Genomic DNA, 24,351 nt, shown 5'->3' on the forward strand with positions numbered 1-24,351 from the left:
CTACTAATAAAATTACTAATAATGTGAATACTCAGGATTAAAGACTACATAAGTTGAATATCCAAAGTATTAAGAAACTTAATCATTAAAATCTATTTATCAGGGGTGCCTGGGTGGCTCAGTGGGTTAAAGCCTCTGCCTTCAGCTCAGGTCATGATCCCAGGGTCCTGGGATCGAGCCCCGCATCGGGCTCTCTGCTCAGCAGGGAGCTTGCTTCCCTTCCTCTCTCTCTCTGCCTGCCTCTCTGTCTACTTGTAATCTCTCTCTGGCAAATAAATAAATAAAATATTTGGGAAAAAAAAGAATTTAAAAAATCTATTTATCAGATATGTGTCATACCTAATTGGAGAGACTATTGTTTCAGATTCCTTCTTAGTCTGTGACTTTTGTGACACTCTGCTATACTTCTTTGATCAATTCTCATTAACTAGGTATAGAACTTTAGGTTTAAATCATAGTGTTTTATATCTCCAAGATATTCCAATAGCTGTCACCTTTTTAAAAAATATTTTATTTATTTGAGAGAGCAAGTGAGTATGAGCCAGGGGGTGGGGTGCAGAGGGAGAGGGAGAAGCAGACTCCCCGCTGAGCAGGGAGCCCAACCCCTGGCTCAACCCCAGGACCCAGAGATCATGACCTGAGTTGAAGGCAGCCGCTTAACTGATAGAGCCACCCAGGTGCCCCAGCTGTCACCTTTTTGAAACTGAAACATATCTGGGGCAAAGAGGCATAAAATGTATAGATGAATGAGATGCTGTCCTTGCTCACAGCAGCCCAAAACAGTTATAGTATGCTCCTGGTAGATTAAAGCCCTGACCTCTCACAGGTACTGTGATTCTTGTCTGATTCTTCTTGAACCTGTGAGAAAGGAGTAACCATTTCCCTGGTACCTCTACCCTGCTCGAAGCAGTAGGCACCCTCAAAGTTTCTGTAATATACTTCACCAGTGAAGCTAATGAAACAGTGGTGTTCTTAAGTAAGATCTACCCAGCCAATTAAATATTAAAATACAGTTGTCTACAGCCAGGTGTTTTCAATGGCCCTTTATAGATTAATGGAAAAGTCCTTTATATTTTCTCTTTGTTTCAGCGTTCTTACTTCCGTACACTGCTCATGTATGGGTTCCACTTTCTGGTGTGGTTCCTGTGTGTCAAAGGAATCAGAGACACACAGTGTGGATTCAAATTATTTACTCGAGAAGCAGCTTCACGGACGTTTTCGTCTCTACACATTGAACGATGGTAAGTTCCTGACCAGATGTACAGGGCATGTCTCACACAGCAGCTCCTCCACATCATGAGAAGCAACCCTGTATTCTGAGAACGAACACTGAGCTTTAAACAGAACTGACACTCGTATGTGTAAAATTAATCCATATCTTTATTCTTTTACTGAGTTGGATCTTATTTTCAAAATCTCATACTAAACATACGGCATAAAGTTAATTTATTCACCTTAGTTGTGGACAGTACAAATCAAAAGTCCTGAAAACATCCTGTTTCTTTAGGCTTCTGTATTTTCCTTTGAACAGAAAGAAAGCTCAGAAGTACCAGAATGGAAGAGACCCCCTCCTTTTTCTTTTCCTTCTTTCCTTTTCAGTAGTAATTCCCTCTCCTGCCTGTGACCAACCAGTCTTTCAACCTCTGCATCCCCTTCTGCCTTCTTAAGAACGTCATCCTGTTTGCTTATTTGTCTTATCTTTTCCTGTCAACCGCATCTTTCCCATGTTTCTAAAACAAGCTTAAATTTCTCTTGCTATTAAAAAAAAACAACCCTCTCCATTGACACCACCCCTCAGCTCCATCCCTCTTTCACAGCCAGCCTTTTCTTGAAAGAGTGCTCTGTGCCTTCTGTTTTCTCTCTTCCCACGAATGCCTCACCCCACCTCAGTATGGATTTTCCCCATCCCTCCATCTCAGCATCTAGGGACCTCCTGTCATGAAATCCAGTGGTCAAGTTTGATATGACCACTTGGTGTCTTAATTAACCCATCAGCAGTGTTCTGTACTTCTGAATGCTCTTTCTTGACATATCCTGGTCATCCGGCTTGTCATTATCCCAGACCTCGCCTCAGCTCTCCGCCTGCTTAGTGAATGACACAGAAACACAGGAGCTTGACACCTTGCAGTCTGCTCGGACATTCCCCACAGCCCCTCCATATATCCAGTCCATGGCCCCGGCCTGTTGATTTTAGCTTTTATGCCCCTTCGCTTCTCTTCATCTTCTCTACCACCATGCAGGATGCCATTATTGCCTTTGCTGTAGCCCAAGGAGTCTTTTCAAATTTAAAAGTGATCAAATCCATCTCTTTTGCTTAAAATCCTCAGTGTCTTCTCAGTGCCTTCTTGTAGCCTTAAGAGGTACAGAATAATCTGTCTCCCCATGGGGACCCTTCCTTTCTCAACTTCTTCTTCAGTTCTTCCTTAGGACAACCAACACTCACTCTCCAAAACAGATCATCAAGGTATAGTTATAAGGCTGGGCAGGCAGGTGCCTGGGTGGCTCAGTCGATTAAGTGTCTGCCTTCAGCTCAGGTCATGATCCTGGAGTCCTGAGATCCAGCCCCGCATGAGGCTCCCTGCTCAGTGGGGAGTGTGCTTCTCCCTCTGTCCCTCCCCACCACTCGTGCTCTCTCTCTCAAAAACAAATAAATAAAATCTTTAAAAGAAAAATAATAGACTGGGCAGGCATCTCTGATTCAAAATTACAGACCTGTGGGGCACCTTGGTGGCTCAGTCAGTTAAGCATCTGCCCTCTTCAGCTCAGGTCATGATCTCAGGGTCCTGGGACTGAGCCCCATGTCAGGCTCCCTGCTCAGCAGGGAGTCTGCTTGAGATTCTCTCTGCCTCTGCCTCTCCTCCTCACCAGGCATGCTCTCTCTCTCTCTCATAAATAAATAAAATCTTGGGGCGCCTGGGTGGCTCAGTGGGTTAAAGCCTCTGCCTTCAGCTCAGGTCATGATCTCAGGGTCCTAGGATTGAGCCCTGCATCGGGCTCTCTGCTCGGCAGGGAGCCTGCTTCCCCTCCTTCTCTCTCTACCTGCTTGTGATCTGTCTGTCAAATAAATAAATAAAAATCTTAAAAAAAAAAACTATATTTAAATAAATAAATAAAATCTTTTAATGGATAATAATAAAATGGATTCCTTGCAGTGTACTTTCTTCTGAGGAATACTTCTTTCTTAAATCAATGTTATGCATGTTAATAACTTAAAGTCCATTCCATAAGGCTTATACTAAAAAATCATTCTCCCTTGCCCCATCTCCCTCTGTCTCCAGTTCCTACTCCCTAACTATATCACTTTCAACTCTGCTGTTTCTTTGTGGTATTTGCTTTCCTATTCAAAATAATGGGTTTGCAGAGCCCTGTCTCCATTTTTCAGTTTTAGATATTACTTTCCAAAATAAATCAACAGATATGTATGTAGTTCTCTTAAACCCCCGTACACCCTCCACACGTATCTTCCTAATGCAGTTTCTACATAATTTGTGGTTAGATCACTACTGATTGGTATAGCTGTGTAAAGATAATCTGTATTTGAGCCAAAGTGTGTGATATGATTATATTACCTGTCTTGTAGTACTTTCTGTTTTCCTAAAGATAATAAACATCTGGAGTTTCTGTCAGCCTCTTTACTATGGACCTGTCACTTAGGCTCACATTCCATGTGCAGTAGGAAGTATGTCCATATGGTCCCTCGCAGCAGATCACGCATCAGTTTCACCTTTTTCTTGGAAACATCCTGTCGGCTCTCACCTGTCTAGCTGTTCTGTGGCCTCTGCACAGTTCCTGTTCTTCCTTTTCCTTGTTTCACACCGCAATTGCAGTAGAGCACATCCTGTTAAACTTCCTAAACATAAGAAAAAGAAACCTTGAGACCCTGCATGTGATCCTGCCTTTAGTCTCCCCTCACATTTGCCTAATAGCTAGAGAAAGCATTCTAGGTTGGAAATCGTTTTTCCTCAGGATTGTGAAAGCATTGCTTTATTGTCCTTGGCACCCAGTGTTTCTGTGGAGAGGTCCAGTTCTGACAGTAATCTGAATCTCAGTTCATCTATGCATGTTGTTCCCATCTCCTTTTGGAAGCTTTTTCTCCAGTGTTTTGAAAGACCATCATTTCCAGGACTTAATGTGGCTCTTTTTCATGCATCTTGTTGAGCATGCGGTAGCTGCTCCAGATCTGCAAACCTGTACCCTTTTTCTCTTCCCACCTGTAAAACAGATGTGGAATCTCTGTCCTCACATTGTCTAGTAGGGTCCTGAAAAGCTCATCAGAAGCTGTGTGCGCGGGCAGAGAACTCTGATCAACTGGTTGATGTCACTACAGACTAAGTAACAGAGCCACTCGGTGTGGGAAACTCCCAGCTGTCACTATCTTTTGGGCTGGTTGTTTTCACGTTTCTTGTTTCTTGATTTCCTGCCTGGGAAATAGAAGCCTGGCTGCCAGCATTCACAGAACGAACTTGAGGAAAAGAGAATCTCCTAGAGATTTTCTGTGAGTCCTCCCTTTTGAAGCCCTCCACCCCCGCCACAACCGCCACTTACAGACATCATCTGCAGCGAGGCCAATGATGCCTGAGCCTTTGGGGGCTCTGCGGTAGCCATTCGTCCGTTCTAGGCTTCTCCTGTTGTCACAGTCTGCGTTTCCTACTTACCAGTTTGCCAGCTACTTTCCAAGTTTCTGATATTTTTTTTTTTTTTACTTTCATCTCTTCTTTGTTCTTATGTGTTTATTCCATGATCGTTGTTTTAATTTTGGTGGGATTTCAGGAGGGAGCAGTAGAGTATGTGTGTGCCTGCTGTGTTTAACAGACTATCGACACGCTCTTTGTTCTTCTTGAAAATATCTGTGAGCTCACAGCTATACCAGGAACTGAGTAACAAAAGAAAACAGTGGCTCTGCCCTCCCTACATCTGTAAAAACACATGAAGACATCTGAGTTGGAGACTAACCCTTATACTGTTTCTGTACAATAGCATAAGGCTCTATCTAGAAATACTTGGTATTTTAGTTATGTTTTCTTTGGTAACAGATTGGTCTCTTATAATATGGTGATGTGAACTATACTTTTTTTTTTAACTATACTTTTTTTTTAAGTAAACATCTTCATGTCTTAAATTGGTAAAAGAAGAGACGGATAGAGTAAAAATAATAGTAGAAGATGACTAGCCCTTTCAATTTTTTAATATAAATTCAGTTAATCAGTGCTTTTTTCTCCACTCCTTTCTACTCATCATTCTTACATTGTTTTATGTCTTTGATAAGTCACTATATGCTGATATCCTTAGAACAATTAATAATCTTGTTCAGATTATTGAATATCATTGGAACTAATTCAGCATTTTAGGTATTTTTTTGGTGTTGTGGTAAAGGAGAGAATTAAGGGTTAACCAGGCTTAATATTCAAATAATTTCTTCCTTTCCTTGAGTGTCCCAGGCTAGTTAACAGAAGTTTTACACAGTCTTCTTAACACAAAGAACGCTTTTGTAGATGGTTTTATCATCTTAAGTAAATATTTTATTAGGATAAGAAAAAGCATTAAGTGTTTTTTAAAAAAAATAGTTTTCATATTGAATTATCCAAATACTTGGGATTAAACTAGTCACAGAATGGACAGTAGTAGTTTTGTGGCCAAGAAGACAAAGCTCCAAAATTCAAGTTGTCTGGGATCAGGAAAACAAACAGAAGTGGGTTTTAGGTATTTTCTTGTTTGTGCTAATATTTTAAAACCAATCCCTGGAAGTCTGAAGTGTGTTCCATGCAGTCTAGAAAGTCGGGGCAAGGGCTTGCTTAACAGAACAAGATGAAAGCCAAACAGTAAAGGCCTCCAGCACTTTCGGTTACAAGAGCATGAAGAAGGTTTCACAGGCAGTGGTGCTTGTTCCTGAGCTCACTGCCAGTGAGAAGAAGAAACTGGTTTCAGAGAATCTGTAAGCAGAATCCAGGAAAACTTCTAAGTCAGGATTCAGAAACTCTAGGGTAAGCAGATTTCATCTAAACCAAGAGGTAACTGAGGAGGCGCTTTCAGAGCCTTTCATAGGGAGAAGGAAGGATGAACTGGGAATTCAGACTAGAGATGATTTTAACAATGTAAGTTAAAAGGAGACAATATATGTAATTCCCATGTATGCATGTCCTTAAACCAAAGAGCGTTTCAGACTAATCTAAAGTGTCTTTTCACTGTAATGGCTGGCAGTACTATCTTGCCCAGAATGGCATGGGGAAAGGAAAAGGAAAAGGCAAGTCCCTAGGCAACCCTGTGTTTCAAAAAGAAACCTTGGGGCGCCCGGGTGGCTCAGTTGGTTAAGCATCTGCTTTTGGCTCAGGTCATGATTGTGGAGTCCTGGGTCGAGTCCCACATTAGCTCCCTGCTCAGCAGGGGAGTCTGCTTCTACCTCTCCCTCTATGTTCTCTCTCCCCCTCTCAAATAAATAAATAAATAAAAATCTTTTAAAAATAAACAGACAAATAAATAAACCTTGATCCTTTGGTGGTACAGGAATATAATCAAGCAACTCTAAAGTGGCTGACAACATTTTCTCCAAGAGATCCTCAGACTTTTGTTTTATTAGCTCTCTGAATCAGTTGAAATGCTATCAATTCTGTACCTTGAGCTAGTTAAGCCTGGGATTGAAAACCATCAATCTTGAAAATTTGCATGATTAAATTTTCTCTTAGAGCCCAACAGGCCAATTTTATCTGTAGGAGTTTCTGAGTTATGATAGAGACACCATATTTCTCATTTAAATGTTATACAGTGACCACACTAAATTATTTACCTTGAAGCTCCTGAACTACTTAACCTTTTATATGACCTATGAATCCAACTTTCAGTTTTACTCTATAAGCTATATATCTGCCTTATAAACTTCTGTAAAACATGCCAAGGTAGAGATTTAATTACACTCTCTTTGTCTTTTTAAAAATAAAAATCAATATATTTTCTGTTTCAGGGCATTTGATGTAGAATTACTTTACATAGCACAGTTCTTTAAAATTCCAATAGCAGAAATTGCTGTCAACTGGACTGAAATTGAAGGTGAGTATGTTGTTGATGTTACCGCTGATCTTAAGTGGGGGTGGGGGTAGGCGACAATACAGTTGTGCAGTAAAGTGCTCGCTTCGGCAGCACATATACAGTTGTGCAGTAAAGTTAGCTGGCTGCCCTCCACAGGGCCTACTCAGCTGACCTGAGAGGGGCAGTTCCATAGAAAGTTCTCCTCCTAATCCCCTCCACCCTCCAGATGGCTTACTGCCTTCTCTCTCCCTGCAGTCTCTTCCTGGGGTCTTCTGTAGGCCTACTAGCCAGCCCAGAAAATTCAGTAAAACTACAGCAGACAGGATCATGGCAATTGAGGCTAGAAGCAAGGTTGAGAAGTCTTTGAGATAAATTTTGTTTGCATCCCCTTTTATTTAATATTATCTTATTTCATTACTCAGTCGATACTGAGTACCTACAAGCCACCATGCAGAGCTAGATAAGGAATTATAGTTGTTTTTACTCAAAATGTCCACAGCCCATTCAGAGCCATTCTTTAACTGGTATCTGTACATATATCCAAAAAAATGTGAAAATCTCTAAGATCTCTCATAATGAGAAATCTATCATAATTCTTAATAATTCCTGTTTGAAAAAGGTTAGACTGCTTACAGTTTGTAGAGCTTAAAATATATTCTAGTTTTCTCCTTCGCTTACCTTAGAATGCTCCAGAGTTAATTCACAGTGTGGAAGCAGTTAACAATCACCTGGAGACTTTCATAGTGACCCCTTCCTTGCTGGGCACGGCCCCTGTAGAAAGTCATTGTTGTAATATGCCATTATTGTTCTGTAACCATGGATGTTTAGGAACAGGAGAAGGTCTGCAGATCATTCAAACTATATAGTGTAGAACAAATTCAGACCTCTTGGAGTCTTGCTAAATCAAAGTTAACTTAAAAAATTTAACTACTCTTCCATAGTAGCAACCTGGATCAAAGGGGATTAAAAAGCCAGTAAAGGATTGCTCAGATTTTTAAGGATCTACTATGTTGATCTATGTTGATCTATGCTCAGCATAGACTCTGTGGGAAGTTGAAGTGGGAAAAAGTAAAAAATGTGTTTCATATTTACAATATTTGTTCATGTGCATTTCAGAGATAGTTGTGTATTACTTTTCATTAACGGTCATTCAATAAGTAGTTCCATGTTAGTCATTCCCAGAATCCTTGGCCGTATACCCTCAGTCCCTATAATAGAGCCATCTGAAATCTCCACAATTTAGATCCTTTCCAATTTCTTTTAACTTCCAAGATGTTTTGTTTTTGTTGTTATTAGAGAAACCACTAAATTCAGCTTTGAAGATGTTTAATTCTTTTGTAAATGATTCAAATAAAATTAGGTAGATGTGTTAATTAACTTGACAATGGTAATCATTTTACAGTATGTATATATAAATATATACATGTATATATATCTCAAATACATGCATTCTGCCCTTTAAATATATTTCAGTTTTATTTGTCAATTATATCTCAGTAAAGTTGGGGGGGTAAGGAAAGGAAGAAGATAGAGTATTTGGGCTTAAATCTAGAAAATTGTCAGTGATTAGTATTTTGATAATGGCCATGACTCATTACCATCTAGCACCCCAGTTACCGTGACCTGCAGTGTATCCTCTTGACTTAATATAAAAAATAGTTACATGGGGTAAAATCAAGGCATGCAAGCTTTTAAAACATGCTCCAGGAGGCAGATCTCCTTAGTCAGCTGGACGTGGCACTCTGCCATTTGGCAACCACTGGCCAAGAAGATGTCCTAGCTAAGATGGTATTTGTTTTAGCTGATTGAGAGTCTTTGGTAGAATTAGAATAAAAACTGGGGTTTTATCTTGGATTTCCCAGATTATTAATTTATATTATATGTGGAAATGTACCTGCTTCTCTGCAGTACATGAGACTGAAAAGTAGCATGTAAAACATGAAAATTTGTCCTAAAAAATCATTTTGAAATGTACCAATGGAAGTAAATATATATATATACATAAATACATGCATATATGCATACATAATTTTAAAAATAAGGTGACTAGAAGGTCACAAATGTCATGTAGATGCACTTCTAAAATATAATTTTAAACTGATATATTTTCTCCAGAGTTTACTTAAGTTAATACATTTTTAATTATTTTTAAATCATAGGTTCTAAATTAGTTCCATTTTGGAGCTGGCTACAAATGGGCAAGGACCTACTTTTTATACGACTTCGATATTTAACTGGTGCCTGGAGGCTTGAACAAACCAAGAAGATGAATTAGGTTATTTCCCATCTTTGTATTCTTATGTATCAGTGTCAACACATTTCATTTGAAATTAAAATTTTAAATAAACCTGGAATAAACGTATGCCATTGTCTGCCTTTTGGTAATTTTAAAGAATTAACTGCCATAACTAAAAATGCTTATACCCCTTTTGGACCAAAAAAATTAAAGGTATTTGTGACGAAGTCAGATTTTCTTTTGCTTTGGAAATTTTGTTTATTCAGAACAATTATCATTATAATTCTGAGAAATGCAACTTTTAAACAGAAAAGAGAATCAATTATTCCTACTCTGAAGTACCTGCATAATTCTCATGAACTTAAGTAAATATAAACCACAATCATGTATCTGTGCTCAGAGGTTTAAAAATCAAATTAGCATATGTTTAAATATATATGAATTTATCAGTATCAAATCCATATTTCAACTTCTTCAATTCTAGGAAATTACACGTTAAGGAAAGAATACAGGTTTTGTCACAAAAGCATCCACTTCCTTACATAGTCTTATTTCTCTCCTTCCCAGTTTTACTGACAGATGCACTTATTCTCTTACCTCTGGGCAATGCCTTGCTCTTGAGTTCATATTATTAGAAACTGGAAATTCTTTATTAAGAAAAAGTTTTGGAGGTGCCTCACTGGTTCAATTAGTAGAGCATGTGATTCTTGATCTTGGGGTTGTGAGTTTGAGCCCCACACTTGGTGTACAGCTTACTTAAGTGAAAGAAAGTTTTGTAATATTAATAAATATTTACACTTAATATCAGAAGCGTGTGTTTTTGAGTTACTACAAAGATTAATGAATAGCAATTGTAATTTACCCCTAAATTCAGAATTAGACTTTCTGATGTTTCAGAGAAACTAATAATAATATCTAGCATTTATTGAATGTTTACTGTATGCCTGCTACTGTTCTAAGCACTTGGTATATAATGATTCACTTTTATTTTTTGTTAAAGATTTTATTATTTTTTGTCAGAGTGAGAGAGAGAAAGCACAGGAAGGGGAAGCAGCAGGCAGAGGGAGAAGGAGGCTCCCTGCCAAGCAAGGAGCCCAGTGTGAGACTTGATCCCAGGACCCTGGGATCATGACTGGAGCCGAAGGCAGGCACTTAACCGACTAAGCCACCCAGGCGTCCATCCCTTCACTCACTTTGATAATGGAAGAGGAAACAGGCATAAAGTGGTTACTTACCAAGGTCACATAGCTAAGAAACAGTGGAGTCATGATTCTAGCTCCTGTAGTCTGGGTCCAAAGCCTACACTCTAATGATTATGTTACTTCAGTTTCTGAAACTGAAAATTGGAAATATCGGAGTAGAAAGTTTCAGAAGTATACTAAATAAAACATTTTAAAGACAAGACTTAGGGGCGCCCGGGTGGCTCAGTCGATTAAGTATCTGCCTTTGGCTTAGGTCATAATCCCAGGGTCCTGGGATTGAGCCCCGCATCAGGCTCTCTCCCTCTGTCTCTCCCACAGCTTGTGCTCTCTCTCTCATTCATTCTCTCTCAAACAAACAAAATCTTTAAAATAGGGGTGCCTGGGTGGCTCAGTGGGTTAAGCCACTGCCTTCAGCTCAGGTCATGATCCCAGGCTCCTGGCATCCAGCCCCACATCGGGCTTTCTGCTCAGCAGGGAGCCTGCTTTCCTTCCTCTCTCTGCCTGCCTCTCTGCCTACTTGTGATCTGTCAAATAAATAAATGAAATCTTTATTAAAAATAAATAAATAAATAAGTAAACAAATAAAGACAAGACTTAAGTAAAAAAGTAAATAAGCTGAAAAATGTCTCCTCCCCAGAAGTTTCAACAACAGTGCTATGATCACATCTGCAGGAGACATTAAGTTCCTTGAAAACAGAAACCAGTTCTTAGTATCCCCAGCACAGTGCTCAGCCTATAGTAGACACTAACTGCTGATTAAGTGAATAAACAAACTCCATTTACTACCAGATTTTAAGAGCATTAAACTCCCTAAATGAAGAGAACAAAGCAAGCCTTATACAAGTAGAAATTATAGAAAGCCAGTAGGAGAAGAATGATATGAGCATTTAAAAGAGTTTAAAGTACAAACCTAAACCAAAAATAAGATCTTTCATGAAACTATAATAAAAATAAAATAATTTATAGGCATTCCTTATTTTTTTACAAATGAAAGCTTTGGTCACCCTGTGTTGAGCAAGTCTCAGTGCCATTTTTTCAACAGCATTTGTTCAATCCATGCCTGTCACATTTTGGTAATTATAATATTTCAAAATTTGTCATTATTTGTTACGGTGATCTGTAATCAGGGATTATTACTCACTGAAAGCTCAGATGATGGTTACCATTTCTTAACAATGAAATAATTTTTAATTAAGGTGTGTATTTTTTTTTAGATATAATGCTGTTACACACTTAACAGACTACAGAATAAGGTAAACATAACTATTACAATGGGAAACAAAAAAATTCATTTGACTCATCTTATTGCAATATTTGCTTTATTGCAGTGGTTTGGAACCAAACCCATGATATAGCTGAGGTATGCTTGTGTTTCTCTTTGCAAGCTAGTGATAAAAATGCATGTTTAAAGCACATAGAAATTTTGAGAGGGAAGCATCAATACTCTTATGTAGTTCATTCATGAACATTGTTAAGAAAGGGTTCTGATATCCTTGATGCCAATTTACCTTTCTAAGCCCATATTCACCTAGGTTAACAGCATAATGTAGACTCTGAGGCACTCTGTAAGAGAAAATGTAGTTTTTGTTGACATCACAGAGCCTGCTAACAAAATAACAAGCAGCCATAGCAAAAGTGAAAATACCGACTACTTTTTACATGTATTAGCTTAGTCTGGTCAAACAAATCTATCTTATAGGATTGATTACCCACATTTTAGAAATTAATAAATAGACTGGGCCCAAGATCCCACAAGTAGCCAATAATTGTACTTCTAAATAAAAACCAGGAAATATAAAGGATCATGGGACATGATCATGATTAAAACTGAGAGAATAAGCTCATTACAATCAGACAACTTGGCCATTTATTTTTTACCTTCTGACTTGTTCTTTCAGAATGTTTAATACGGAGTTTGACGTGAAGTTACATCTGGTTAATCAGTAATTCCATGTCTCTCCATTGTTACGTACTTCCACCATTCAAGGTTGATTCTTCACTTCTATTTTCCATCTTCTTTATTCAGTTATAATTTCCTTAAGAGCAGAAACCTTGCCTTTTCTTTTATGTCACAGAGCATCCTAAATTGTGATTGTTCAATAAAGTTTTCCGAAATGGTTAGATAATGCCACCATTTTGATTCACTTGTCAAAAAAAAAAAAAAATTACAGAAATGAGTTTATCCACTTTATTGTCAGCTAAACCCCCTGAAGTAGCCACCTAGTAGGCTGCTCTGTTTTTGTGCAATCTCGAAATCCATCAAATCTACAAATTTATGATTTCATTATGTTAACCCAATAAAGGACTCTATGAAGTGATACATTTGTAATTCACTGATTTTGAATAAAACTCTAGTTAGTGCGGCACCTGGGTGGCTCACTATGTTAAGCCTCTGCCTTCAGCTATGGTCATGATCTCAGGGTCCTGGGATCGAGCCCCGCATCGGGCTCTCTGCTCAGCAGGGAGCCTGCTTCCCCCTCTCTCTCTGCCTGCTGCTCTGCTTACTTGTGATCTCTCCCTCTGTCAAATAAATACATAAAATCTTAAAAAAAAAAAAAAAAACTCTAGGTAGTATTTTGATGGTCACAAAAAAGTATCTTTACAGATTCGATCCCATCTAAGCATTCTTTCTTTATACAATATAAACAGATAGATATAGATATTACAGATATATAGGAGGTTTTTTTTAACTCAATTTTTTAAAATTTGACATATAGGGTTTTTTTTTTTTAACTGTATCAAATGATACAGTGATCAAGTGTTCTACACTTGGAAGAAAAAACTGATGCTATCCTTGCCTTCTGAGGACTTCGTATTTTAAGGGCATGATGCCTGCAAATCCTACCTGTAGAACCCCATGCCTGGAAGCGTTCCCCTTTCTTCAACTCATAAAATCAAGCCAGCTTAAAAGTCAGTTGTTTGGAACCCATAAGGTGTTTCCCATGAAAATCATATCAGAAAAGTATGGTTAAGTCCTTACAGCAGTCTGAAACACGTGTAAGTCTGTAATATACCTGAACTACCCTGTACTAGTCTGTAGTAATACCTGATCATGATTTGCAATGCCATTTCTTTGGAGAAACTACTCATTTTCCAAGTGGGAATGCTAGGGAATTATCTTGATTGGGATTCTAGGAGTCCCAATGAAAAGTCAGGCACCCAGCAGTGGGTTTAAACCTCACTGAAGCTTCTGCAGAGGCTATGGGCAACTTCCCCCACCTAGGAGGTTCTGATGGGGGGTTTGATGAGCAAGGGCTCCCATGGTAATCAGCAGAAGCCTGTTTACAGTATGACATCAGAAGGTAGACAGTCCTACAGAAAGGACAGAGGGCAGAGAAAGGACCAAGAGTGACAGCAGTGATCTTTATCTGAAAAGTATCACAATACACCTCAGAAATACTCCTGGGAAATGAAGTTATGTACACTACCTCTCTGAATGTTGACACTAACAAAATAATGTGTTCCTGCGTGTGCGTGTGTATGTCTGTGTGTGTGTGTGTCTGTGATGAAGGTAGAGGGCAGGTGATTGTCAACGTAACTCATTCCACTATGAGAACAGGGACAGTAAAACTAGTAAAACTAGGCCCCAAAAGGCATAGTGCCCACAAACATGCCCCAACCAAACAGTGGCATGAATTTAAATTTGAATCCTCCAAAATAAAAATGAAGAGAAAGTACAAGTCCTTAAAATAACAATATTTACAACTGTCACGTTTTCAGAAAAAAGTAACTTTTGCAGTGCCTGGGGGGTGCAGCTGGTTGAGCATCTACCTCTTGGTTTTGGCTCGGGTGGCGGTCCTAGGACCAGCGGGGAGCCTGAGTGGGATTCTCTCTTCTCCTCTCTGACCCTCCCACTATGCTCACTCTCAAATAATTACATAAATCTTTTAAAAAAGATATATATATATACACACACACACACACACACACACATATATATATATCACTTGTTCATTCTATCATTTTATAAATGACTTTATACATTTTATAAATAAAATTTTATAAATTTTATAAATCACTTGTTCATTCTATCATTTGCTCAGTAAGTACATACATATTGAATGCCTGGCTTTTAAGAATTGTTGGACAGATTTATTATACAATTAGGAGAAAATCAATTGCAGTACCACATTTAAGGTTTGTCTACCCTCAAACAGTCAACTTGGAAAGAAAATATGAAGCATTTAATAGCAATTCAAATAATGAAAAATCAAGGGGCCAGATATGTTCCCTGGAAAACTTACATCCTTGCCATTCAAAATTAGAATTTTCCCTAAATTATTGTATTTCTATGGGACTTTCTATGCACGATGTACAACTCTGACAGAAGTAATAATACCTCCACCTGGGAAGACAGTTTATATCCTCTCAGTTCCTTTTGCTCTTTGTCATTCTTCTGAAATAAACTTAGAATAGCAGTCCTACTCACAATTTTTGCTGTATTCCTTGAAATCTAAAGAAATATTTTCTTGAAAATTTTAGTGGAAGGGCCACTTAAATCAGGATAATTATTCCATGACAAAAAAAATTAAAATAAATACTCCCACTTCTGGAACGGTGGAGTAAATGACTTTATCTATCTCTCTTGTTAAGTACAGATAATACCCCTGGACTATATAAAAGAAACATAAGTAAACTCTGAAAGGCACAAAAAGAAGGTAGACTGTCTAGGGACCTTGAGACATATGGAAGGACATGGTGGTGACTTCCTTGGCTTTTCTTTCTGTCTCATATATCCCAGACTTGTAGGTGAAGCAGTCACCTAAAAATGCTGATGGGCACAAACAAAGAAAAAGTCCCTAAAATGCATCTCTCTCTTGCCAAAAGACCATGTAAGGAGCAAGATCAGCAAAACAAAAAACCTTCAGACAGTAACTGCTCCATTCCAATCAAACACTACAGAAAAATATGGTGGCCCCACCCTTGCTGACAATAGCAAAGGCTGAATGGGGAGCTGAGCCTGGTACCCTCATGATGCTGTAATAAGGCACCTGAACACCCTTAGAAGGGTGAGTCAGAGAAGGCCAAGTAGGGTGCAGGACTTACATTCCCACCAGCCAGTCATGTGTCCTCTGCCTCTGGACATTAGGGGAGACCACCATGGGATCCTCTCTTTCACTCCCATCCCTTCCTTACTGGGTAACAAGTTGTTTCACCTTCCCACCACCACCACCACCACAATGAGATAGTGTCAAAGGAGACCTCATTTCCTCTAGCAGTCTAGCAGTAACAAAGCCACCTTTACCACAGTCACAATGAAGACCATGTAGCCAGAACTCCCATCCTTCTAACAGTAATAAGTAGTAATAAGTAATAAGTAGTAATAAGTAATAAGTAGTAATAAGTAATAAGTAGCCTCCCTTTCCTTTTGGTATCTATAGGGGCCAAGTGCGGAATCTGTAGTTATACCTCCTCCTGAGAATATAACAAGACAGACATGCTCCCTCTTCCCTTGCTGGAGTAGTGTCAGAAAAAGCTATTTAATATGAAAGGTTTAAATGTTAAATGAGATCCAGAGTCTAAGAAAAAAATCAAAAATAAATAAATAAATAAGTCCAGGTTTCAAGAGAAAATCAAACGTGAAAACAAGAACCAGAAGAATCTCAACTTGAATAAAAACAATCAGTAGATGCCAACACTGAGAATACAGAAATATGAGAATTATCTGACAATGATTTTAAAGCAGCCATCCTAAAAATGCTACAATGCAATTATAAGCATGCTTGAAATGAATGAAAAAAACAAAAAGCCTTAGGGGGAAAAAAAAAGAAAGAAAGAGAAAAAAGAAAAGAAAACAAAAGAAAATCTCAGTAAAGAAGATCTCAAAAACTAAATGGAAATTTCAGAATTGAAAAACATAGTAACTAAAATAAAAATCTCATGGATGGCTCAACAGTAGAATGAAGGTGATGAAGGAAAGAGTCAGAAACCTGAAAGATAAATAGAAATTTTCAATCTGGTCAAAAAAAAAAAAAAAAGAAAGAAAGAAAAGTAAAGTCCTCAGGAACCTTTGAAACTATAAAAAGATCTAACATTTGTGTCATCAAAGTTCCTGCAAGGGCTAAAAAAGTACTTGAGGAAATAATGGCCAAAAATTCAAACCTGACAAGAAACATAAACCTACAGATTCAGATTCCTTATAGGATAAATTCCCCAAAGACACATCATAATTAAACTTCTGAAAACTACAGACAGAAAACTCTTGAAATCTTGAAAGCCATCAGAAAAAAAATAGCATGTTACCTGTAGTGAGAAAACAATGAGAATTACAGAATTTACCATCATTCACCATGGAGGTCAGAAGAATGTGGCACAGTATTTTTTGAATGCTAATAAAAAGGAACTTTCAATACAGATCCTTACACTTAGGGGAAAAAAATCCTTCAAGTATGAAAGGGAAAATCAAGACAATCTCAGATGAAGACAAAGGAAAGCTTAAAGAACAGCACCCACAGACCTACCAAAACAATAACTAAACAAAGTTCTCTAAATGGAAAGAAAACATTAAAAGAACCTTGGAACATTAGGAAGGAAGAAAGCTTATGGTAAGCAAAATATTGGTAAATACAAAGACTCTCCTATTCCCCTAGACTTTTAAAATTATGTTTAAAGGTGAAAGCAAATATTATAACTGTCTGATGTTGTAAATGTATGTAGAGAAATATAAAATGCAATTATATAATTATAAATAAGGGAGGGTAGAGGACTAAGAACAGAGGTTATGTTTCTGCATTTCCTTCTAACTGGTAAAATAACAGTAGGCTGTGATAAATTATGTATACATAATGTAATACCTAGAGCACTCACTTAAAAAGCTATATAAAACATATATTCAAAGAGACTACAAATAAATCAAAATGGAATTCTAAAAATTGTCCAAGTAACCCACAGGACAGCAGAAAAAGAAAACAGAGAAACAAAAAACAGAACAACCATACAACAAAAAATATAACAGCAGATAAGCTCCAACAAATGAATAATATGTTACATTAAATGAGATGGTCTAAATTCAACAAATAAAAGACACGAGATTGGCAGAGAGGATTTAAAAACATGACACAACTATATAGTGTATCTACAAGATGCTCACTACAAATATAACAACATAGACGTATCTAAACTAAAACAATAGAAAAATATATATCATATAAACCTGAATTAAGGAGGAAAGCAGGAGTGGCTATCATATCAGATAAAGTGTCTTTAGCTTGAAAAAAATTACAAGAAACACAAAGGAACATTATATAGTAATCATAAAAAGATTCAATGCACCAAGAAGACATAGAAATCTTAAATATGTATGCTCCAAACAACAGAGTCACAACATATGTGAAGCCAAAATTGATAGAACTAAAAGGGAAAATAGACAAATTATAGTAGGAGGCTTCAGTACTCTTCTCTCAACAAATGATTAAAAAAAAAAAAAAAACCTACACATAAAATCAGCAAAAATATAGAAAACACCACCACCAACTAACAGGATCTAATAGACATTTATAGAAAATTTCACCCAGCAGCTGCAGAATATATATTCTCTTCAAATGCTGATGGAACATATATCAAGATAGATCATATCTTTGACCGTAAAACAAACTTCAGCAAATGAAAGAACCAAAATCACACAGAGTGTATTTTCCAATACAACAGATGAAACTAAAAGTTAACAGCAGAAACAGAACAGGAAAATCTCTGCCTAAACACTTGGAAACTAAACAGCACCATTCTAAATAATGCATGGGTCAAAGAGGAAGTCCCAAGGGATGGATGGATAGTTGACTGAATATATGTATATGTATATATGTATATACATATACATATATATATATGAATGAAAATGAAAATAGCCAAAAGAAGACACAGCCAAAGAGGAGCTGAGAGGTTAATTTATAGCACTCAATGCAGAGAAGAGAGAAGACACAGTCATCAGTAACATGAGTGAAAGAAAAGGTATCACTACAGATCCAACAGACATTAAAAAGATAATAAGGGGATACTACAAGTACATACACATAAATTTGGCAACTTAGAAGAAATAGACTACTTCCTTGGAAAAACACATAGTACTGTGCACCTATGAGACAGATAACTTGAATAGCTATAGCCCCAAGTTATTAAAGAAATTGAATAAGAAATTTAAAAAAGAAATACTCAGCTTAGATAATTTCACTGGAAACTTCTACCAAACATTTAAATAATTAATACCAATTCTGCATACTCTGTTCTAGAAAATAAAGAAAAGGAAAACACTTCCCAATTCATTTCATGAAATATTTCCTTGATATCAAAACCAGACAAAGAAAGTACAAAAAAAAAACTACAGAACAATATCTTTTATGAATATAGACACAAAAATCCTTAATAAGATATTACCTAATAAAATTCTTGTGTATGTAAAAAAATTATACACCATGATCAAGTGTGGCTTATTACAGGGATGCAAGGGTGGATCAATATTTGAAAATCAATCAATGTAATACATTGTGTATAATAAAATTATAATACGTCATAATACATGAAAAAGAAAAATTATTTATCAATTATTTCAGAAAAAAATGTAAAGTTCAACATCCATGCATGATAAAAGCCCTCAGAAAAATAGGACTAGAACGGAACTTCCTCAATTTGATAAAGTAAATTGACATCTACAGATAACATTAAATGTAATAGTGGGGGCGCCTGGGTGGCTCAGTTTGTTAAGCAACTGCCTTAGGCTCAGGTCATGATCCTGGAGTCCCAGGATGGAGTCCTGGGATGGAGTCCGCATCAGACTCCCTGCTCGGCAGGGACTCTGCATCTCCCTCTGGCCCTCTCCCTTCTCGTGCCCTCTCTCACTCGTGCTCTCTCTCTCTCTCAAATAAATAAAATCTGAAAAAAAATGTAATAGCAAAAAAAAAAAAATGCTTTGTTCTAAGGTTAGGAAAAAGCAAGGATGCCTACTTTACTTTCGTAACTGTTATTAAATATAGTTCTGAAAGTTCTAATCAACACAATAAGGCAAGAAAAAGGGGAAAAGGATATAGGTGAGAAAGTAGGAAATAAAACTGTCCATATTCGTAGATGACATGAGTCATTGTTTACATAAAATAAAACTGTGCATATTTGTAGATGACATGAGTCATTGTTTACATTAAAAAAATCCCAAAGAATCTTAAAAAAAAAAGAAAAAAAATCCAAGAACTAACAAGTGAGTCCAACAAGGTCACAGGATACAAGATAAACATTATCATTATCAATTTACTTATATATATACTAGCAGTGGGGACTAACATATGGACACTGAAAATACAGACAACAAAAGCAAAATAGACAAATGTGACTATATCAAACTTAAAAATTTCTGTTCATCGAAGGAGCACAAGGTCAAACTACAGAAGGGGAGAAAATATTTGCAAATTATATAAGGAACTCCCACAACCTATTGGAAAAAAAAAAAACAAATAGCTCTTTTAAAAAATGGTCAAAAGAATAAATGATTCTCCAAAGAAGATACACAAATGGCCAACAAGCATACAAAAAGATATTGAACATTACTAAAATTAAGAGCAAGACAAATCAAAATCCCAATAAATATCACATCATACTCATTAAGATGGCCATTTTTTTTTTAAGATTTTATTTATTGGGGCACCTGGGTGACTCAGTGGGTTAAAGCCTCTGCCTTCGGCTCAGGTTGTGATCCCAGGGTCCTTGGATCAAGCCCTGAGTCGGGCTCTCTGCTCAGTGGGGAGCCTGCTTCCCTTCCTCTCTCTCTGCCTGCCTCTCTGCCTACTTATGATCTCTGTCTGTCAAATAAATAAATAAAATGTTTTTTTTTTTAAAGATATTATTTATTTATTTGTCAGAGAGAGAGAGAGCGAGCACGCACAGGCAGGCAGAGTGGCAGGCAGAGGCAGAAGGAAAAGCAGGCTCCCTGTCAAGCAAGGAGCCCAATGTGGGACTCGATCCCAGGACACTGCAATCATGACTGGAGCTGAAGGCAGCCGCTTAACCGACTGAACCACCCAGGTGTCGGAAGACTGCCACTATTAAAAGAAAAGAAAGTAACAAGTGTTGGCAAGGATGCAGAGAAATTGAAACCCTTGTGTATTGTTGGTGGGAATGTAAAATGGTGCAGCCAAATGGAAAACAATAGGGAGGTTCCTCAAAATTAAAAAGAGAATTACCATATGATCCAGCAGTCCCACGTCTGGGTATATACCCAAAGAATCCAAAGAATTCAAAACAGGATTTAAAAGAGGTATTTGCACACCCATGTTCACTGCAGCATTTTTCACATTAACCAGGAGGTGGAAGTCACCCAAGAGTCCACTGATTGATAAACCGGGTGAAGAAGATGTGGTATATCCATACAATGGAATATTATGGAGACCTACAGAAGGAAAACCTGTCCTACAGCATGGATGAACCTCTAGGAACTTATGCTAAGTGAATAAGCCAGTCACAGAAAGACAAATACAATATAATACCACTTATATGAAGAATCTGAAATAGTCAAAATCATTGAAATAGGAGGTAGAAAAGTGGTTGCCAAGGGCTGGGTAGGGGGACTGAAGAGGGAAACAGTACTTAATGGTTATGAATGATCAATTTTGCAAAATGAAGAGTTCTAAAGATCTGTTGTACAACAATGTGAATATACTTAACTCTACTAAACTGTATACTTAAAATGGTTAAGAAGATTTAAAAAAAAATTCAGTCTCCTATAGTCCCTATAGTTTTTTAAAACATGTTACTAAGTAACAACTTGAACGAATGGATGAATTAGATCACTTTTCAATTCAACTTCAAGTTCCAGGAAGACATGAGGTGTAGTGGTTAAATGTCTGGGCTTTGGAGTCAGGCAGACTGGCGCGTGAATTCTGAGTCAGACACTTGGGGACATTCGGTTATGCCTCAGTTTCCTCAACCGCAAAATGGGATAATAATTCTCATCCTGAGATGTCATGAGGGTGAAACAAGGTGACATGCATAAAGCCTAACCTGGTCCTTGCAGGGAGAAGCTCACAACAGAGATAGCTTTCACTCTTCACCACCAAATCAAGATGCTTTAGGACTCCCTTGTTGCAATCCCAGAATACTTATTTGGTGATATTCCTAATTAACAATATTATTCTGTCTACGGCCATACCACCCTGAATCGCCCTAACTCATCTGATCTACTAACATTATTTTTCCTATTTATCCAACAAGTTTGACCGTTCTCTTAGGAACACTGAGATTTTCATATGTAGACCTACTATTCTGCACATAGTAGGCATTCTGGGCTGCCTTTCCAAAGCAGCTGCACTCTGCTGCAAAGACAGCACATACAGAGCTGCATCCCCCCAGACTGTGCACATGGGGTGCTCTTTGACTATGAGCTAGTGGTCATTCATACTCACTTCTCCAAATGTAGCTGAAATTTCACTTCTGTGGAGACTCCCTGACACCTCCCTTGTGCCTTCACCCCTAAATGACAAACAGGGCTACTGTATGATAATCATTGATATGTGTGTCTTTCCTAGTGAGACCTAGTTTCCTTAGGACCAGCGCTCTGTGTCCATGTGATTAGTCCAGGCACCTGTGCTCAGGAAAGTGTTTAAAACTGGCTATGGACTGAATGATGGCTTGAAAAAAAGTTCAAAGTGGAGTCAGAAAAAGTACAGGGTTAGGACAGAATTACAGATGAAATGTATAAAAGAAACTAGAAGTGGGAGGGGTGTGTAGGCAACAATTCCTAGTTATGGCTCTGAGTAGGACCACTATAATGCTAGACCAAACATCAGGTACAGCAGGTGAACAAAGTGGAATCTTTGTATCCATGGATTACCACAGCCTTTGTCACAATCACATCTTATGCTGGGCATTTTAACACATGAAAAGGACTCCTCCTCCTATTCCTGTTCTATAGGCTGCTGCGGCGGGAGCTCACATTGCATCAAGTCCTTGCAGCTCAGAAAACCGGGAGCTTAGTTTCACCACGGTTTTCAGGTCTTGAACCAATATCTTACTGGATATTCCACTAAATCACAACCTGTGACTGAGTCTCACCCGTCCTATGATTCCCGTCACATAGTTTTCTGGTGAAAGTTCTAGCCAGCTAAGATTGCAGCTAATCAAGAAACCAAGAAGAAAAATATCTAGCAGAGTCTGGATTTCCAATTACATGGATAGTCAGCTTCGAAAAATGGAGTGTCCAACACAGAGCCTTCTTTCCTGAAGTGGGCCTTTCCTCCTTGGAATTCACCAGATCTTACTGTACTTGTATATAATAGATTAACTTTCTTTCTTTTTTAAAAAATTATTTATTTATTTATTTGACAGAGAGAGAGAGATCAGAAGTAGGCGGGGGGGGGGGGGAGGGCCCGATGCGGGGCTCAACCCCAGGACCCCGAGATCACGACCCGAACTGAAGGCAGAGGCTCAACCCACTGAGCCACCCGGGCGCCCCATAGATTAACTTTCTATATTAGGTTTCAGAAATAAATGATAGGAATTGTATAAGTGACAGGCTAACTTTTAGGTGCCAAAATTTCTTGGTATGTAAATGAAAATGTACAGAAAAAGCAGACTACACACACTCAAAGAATCTGCAAATCCAAGTCCTGCCAAGAGCCAAGAGAATTCTGTGAACTTAAAAAGACTCCATGCCAGAAGCATGAGCTAGCATTGCGGAGGTTATAATTTCTTGCTCTGCATTGTGTCTTCTGCATTGTCTAATGCACATACGGAAACTGAAATAGTGACTGGGCCATTTCTTTTCTCAGCAACGTTGAAAACAAAACAAAAAACAACATGAGCCGCAGGGTCACTAGTCCTGAGGATCTAATTAGTTTACTTGCCGTAAAGTGCACATCAAGTGTAAACTGTAGTTTTTAGCTGTCCAAATGTCTCCTGGTGTTGCACACCCACAGCATTTTCAAACTTAACACCCAGCCTGGAGCAGAGGAAAAGGTAAATGGGCCAGGTGTAGAATGAGGACTTAAACTTGGGTTTAAGGTTCAACCACAAACACTGTTTTAAACAAGGTCATTGCTTAACCACAACAGTATGGTAATGCAAAAATGGTATCTGCTGGGGGAAGAAAGTGCAGCGCTTTGAGAATTAGAAACAAGCAGGTAAATTCAAAGCCTTGCATTTACATTACAGGGAGGATTGACTTTCCTATACACAGGAGCAAAGGGAATACTGTCCTCTTGTCGCTTAATGCTACCTTTGCCTCTGCTGTTAAATGCCTTTTCCATGAAGAGGACCTAGGTGATGGGGAATCAAAAGCCATCAGTATGTTGGTGGCACTGCCTAAATGTATTCTGAGTGAGTTCTAGGAGTCCACAGTGACCTCAAAAAGCAGGCTATTTAGGGGGTAGCCAGGCTCTGAGGCAAGAAGTTTGTACATTAACGTTGTTCAGCGCCCATAAGGTTCTATCTTTATTAGATTAGATAATACTATGTATTATATGCTAGTCTGTTAAGCAAATAAATACACATAAAGAAGTGACAATCCACATAATTACATGACTAGTTTTTACCACCACTTACCACTCACAGTGATTAGATTTTCTTCTGCCCAAGCCAGTGCAAACCAGTTGCCCTGGTGCAGTTGATGGGTGTAAGGATCCCTTTAGCCTGAAAAGCTAGTAAGCAATAAATGGCAAATAACAGTAACCATCAGGGCCCAGAAACGTGTCAGAAATAATGCCTGGGGCGGGGGGGTGGCGAGGGGGGCCGGTTCAAACCGATTTGTTGATCCTGTATCTCTTGCTCTGGTAACAACTCTCCTTGGCCTCAGGCTCCAAGCAGACACAAGAAATCTCAGGGGTGGCGGAAGAGCGAGAGACGCGAGGTGACCCGGCTGGCGGGAGCCTCCCCACCGCGGCCCGCCAGCGGGGCTTAGTCACCCACAGAGGCTAGCCT

The 24,351-nt window shown here is 38.3% G+C and overlaps 1 protein-coding gene across 1 annotated transcript in view; it reads left to right on the forward strand.

Annotated features, from left to right (window-relative positions):
- ALG5 (ALG5 dolichyl-phosphate beta-glucosyltransferase) overlaps nucleotides 1-10,064 on the forward strand; it is a 40,011-nt gene extending 29,947 nt beyond the window's left edge. The window contains exons 8-10 of the mRNA XM_080799730.1: nucleotides 1,090-1,241; nucleotides 6,956-7,041; nucleotides 9,180-10,064. Coding sequence (XP_080655856.1) covers nucleotides 1,090-1,241; nucleotides 6,956-7,041; nucleotides 9,180-9,295 — 354 coding nt within the window. The 3' untranslated portion in view covers nucleotides 9,296-10,064. The remainder of the gene's footprint in view (nucleotides 1-1,089; nucleotides 1,242-6,955; nucleotides 7,042-9,179) is intronic.
- The last annotated feature ends 14,287 nt before the right edge of the window (nucleotides 10,065-24,351 follow it).

This window comes from Martes martes (genome assembly GCF_963455335.1).
Source record: "Martes martes genome assembly, chromosome: 3".
NCBI classification, from domain to species: Eukaryota; Metazoa; Chordata; class Mammalia; order Carnivora; family Mustelidae; genus Martes; species Martes martes.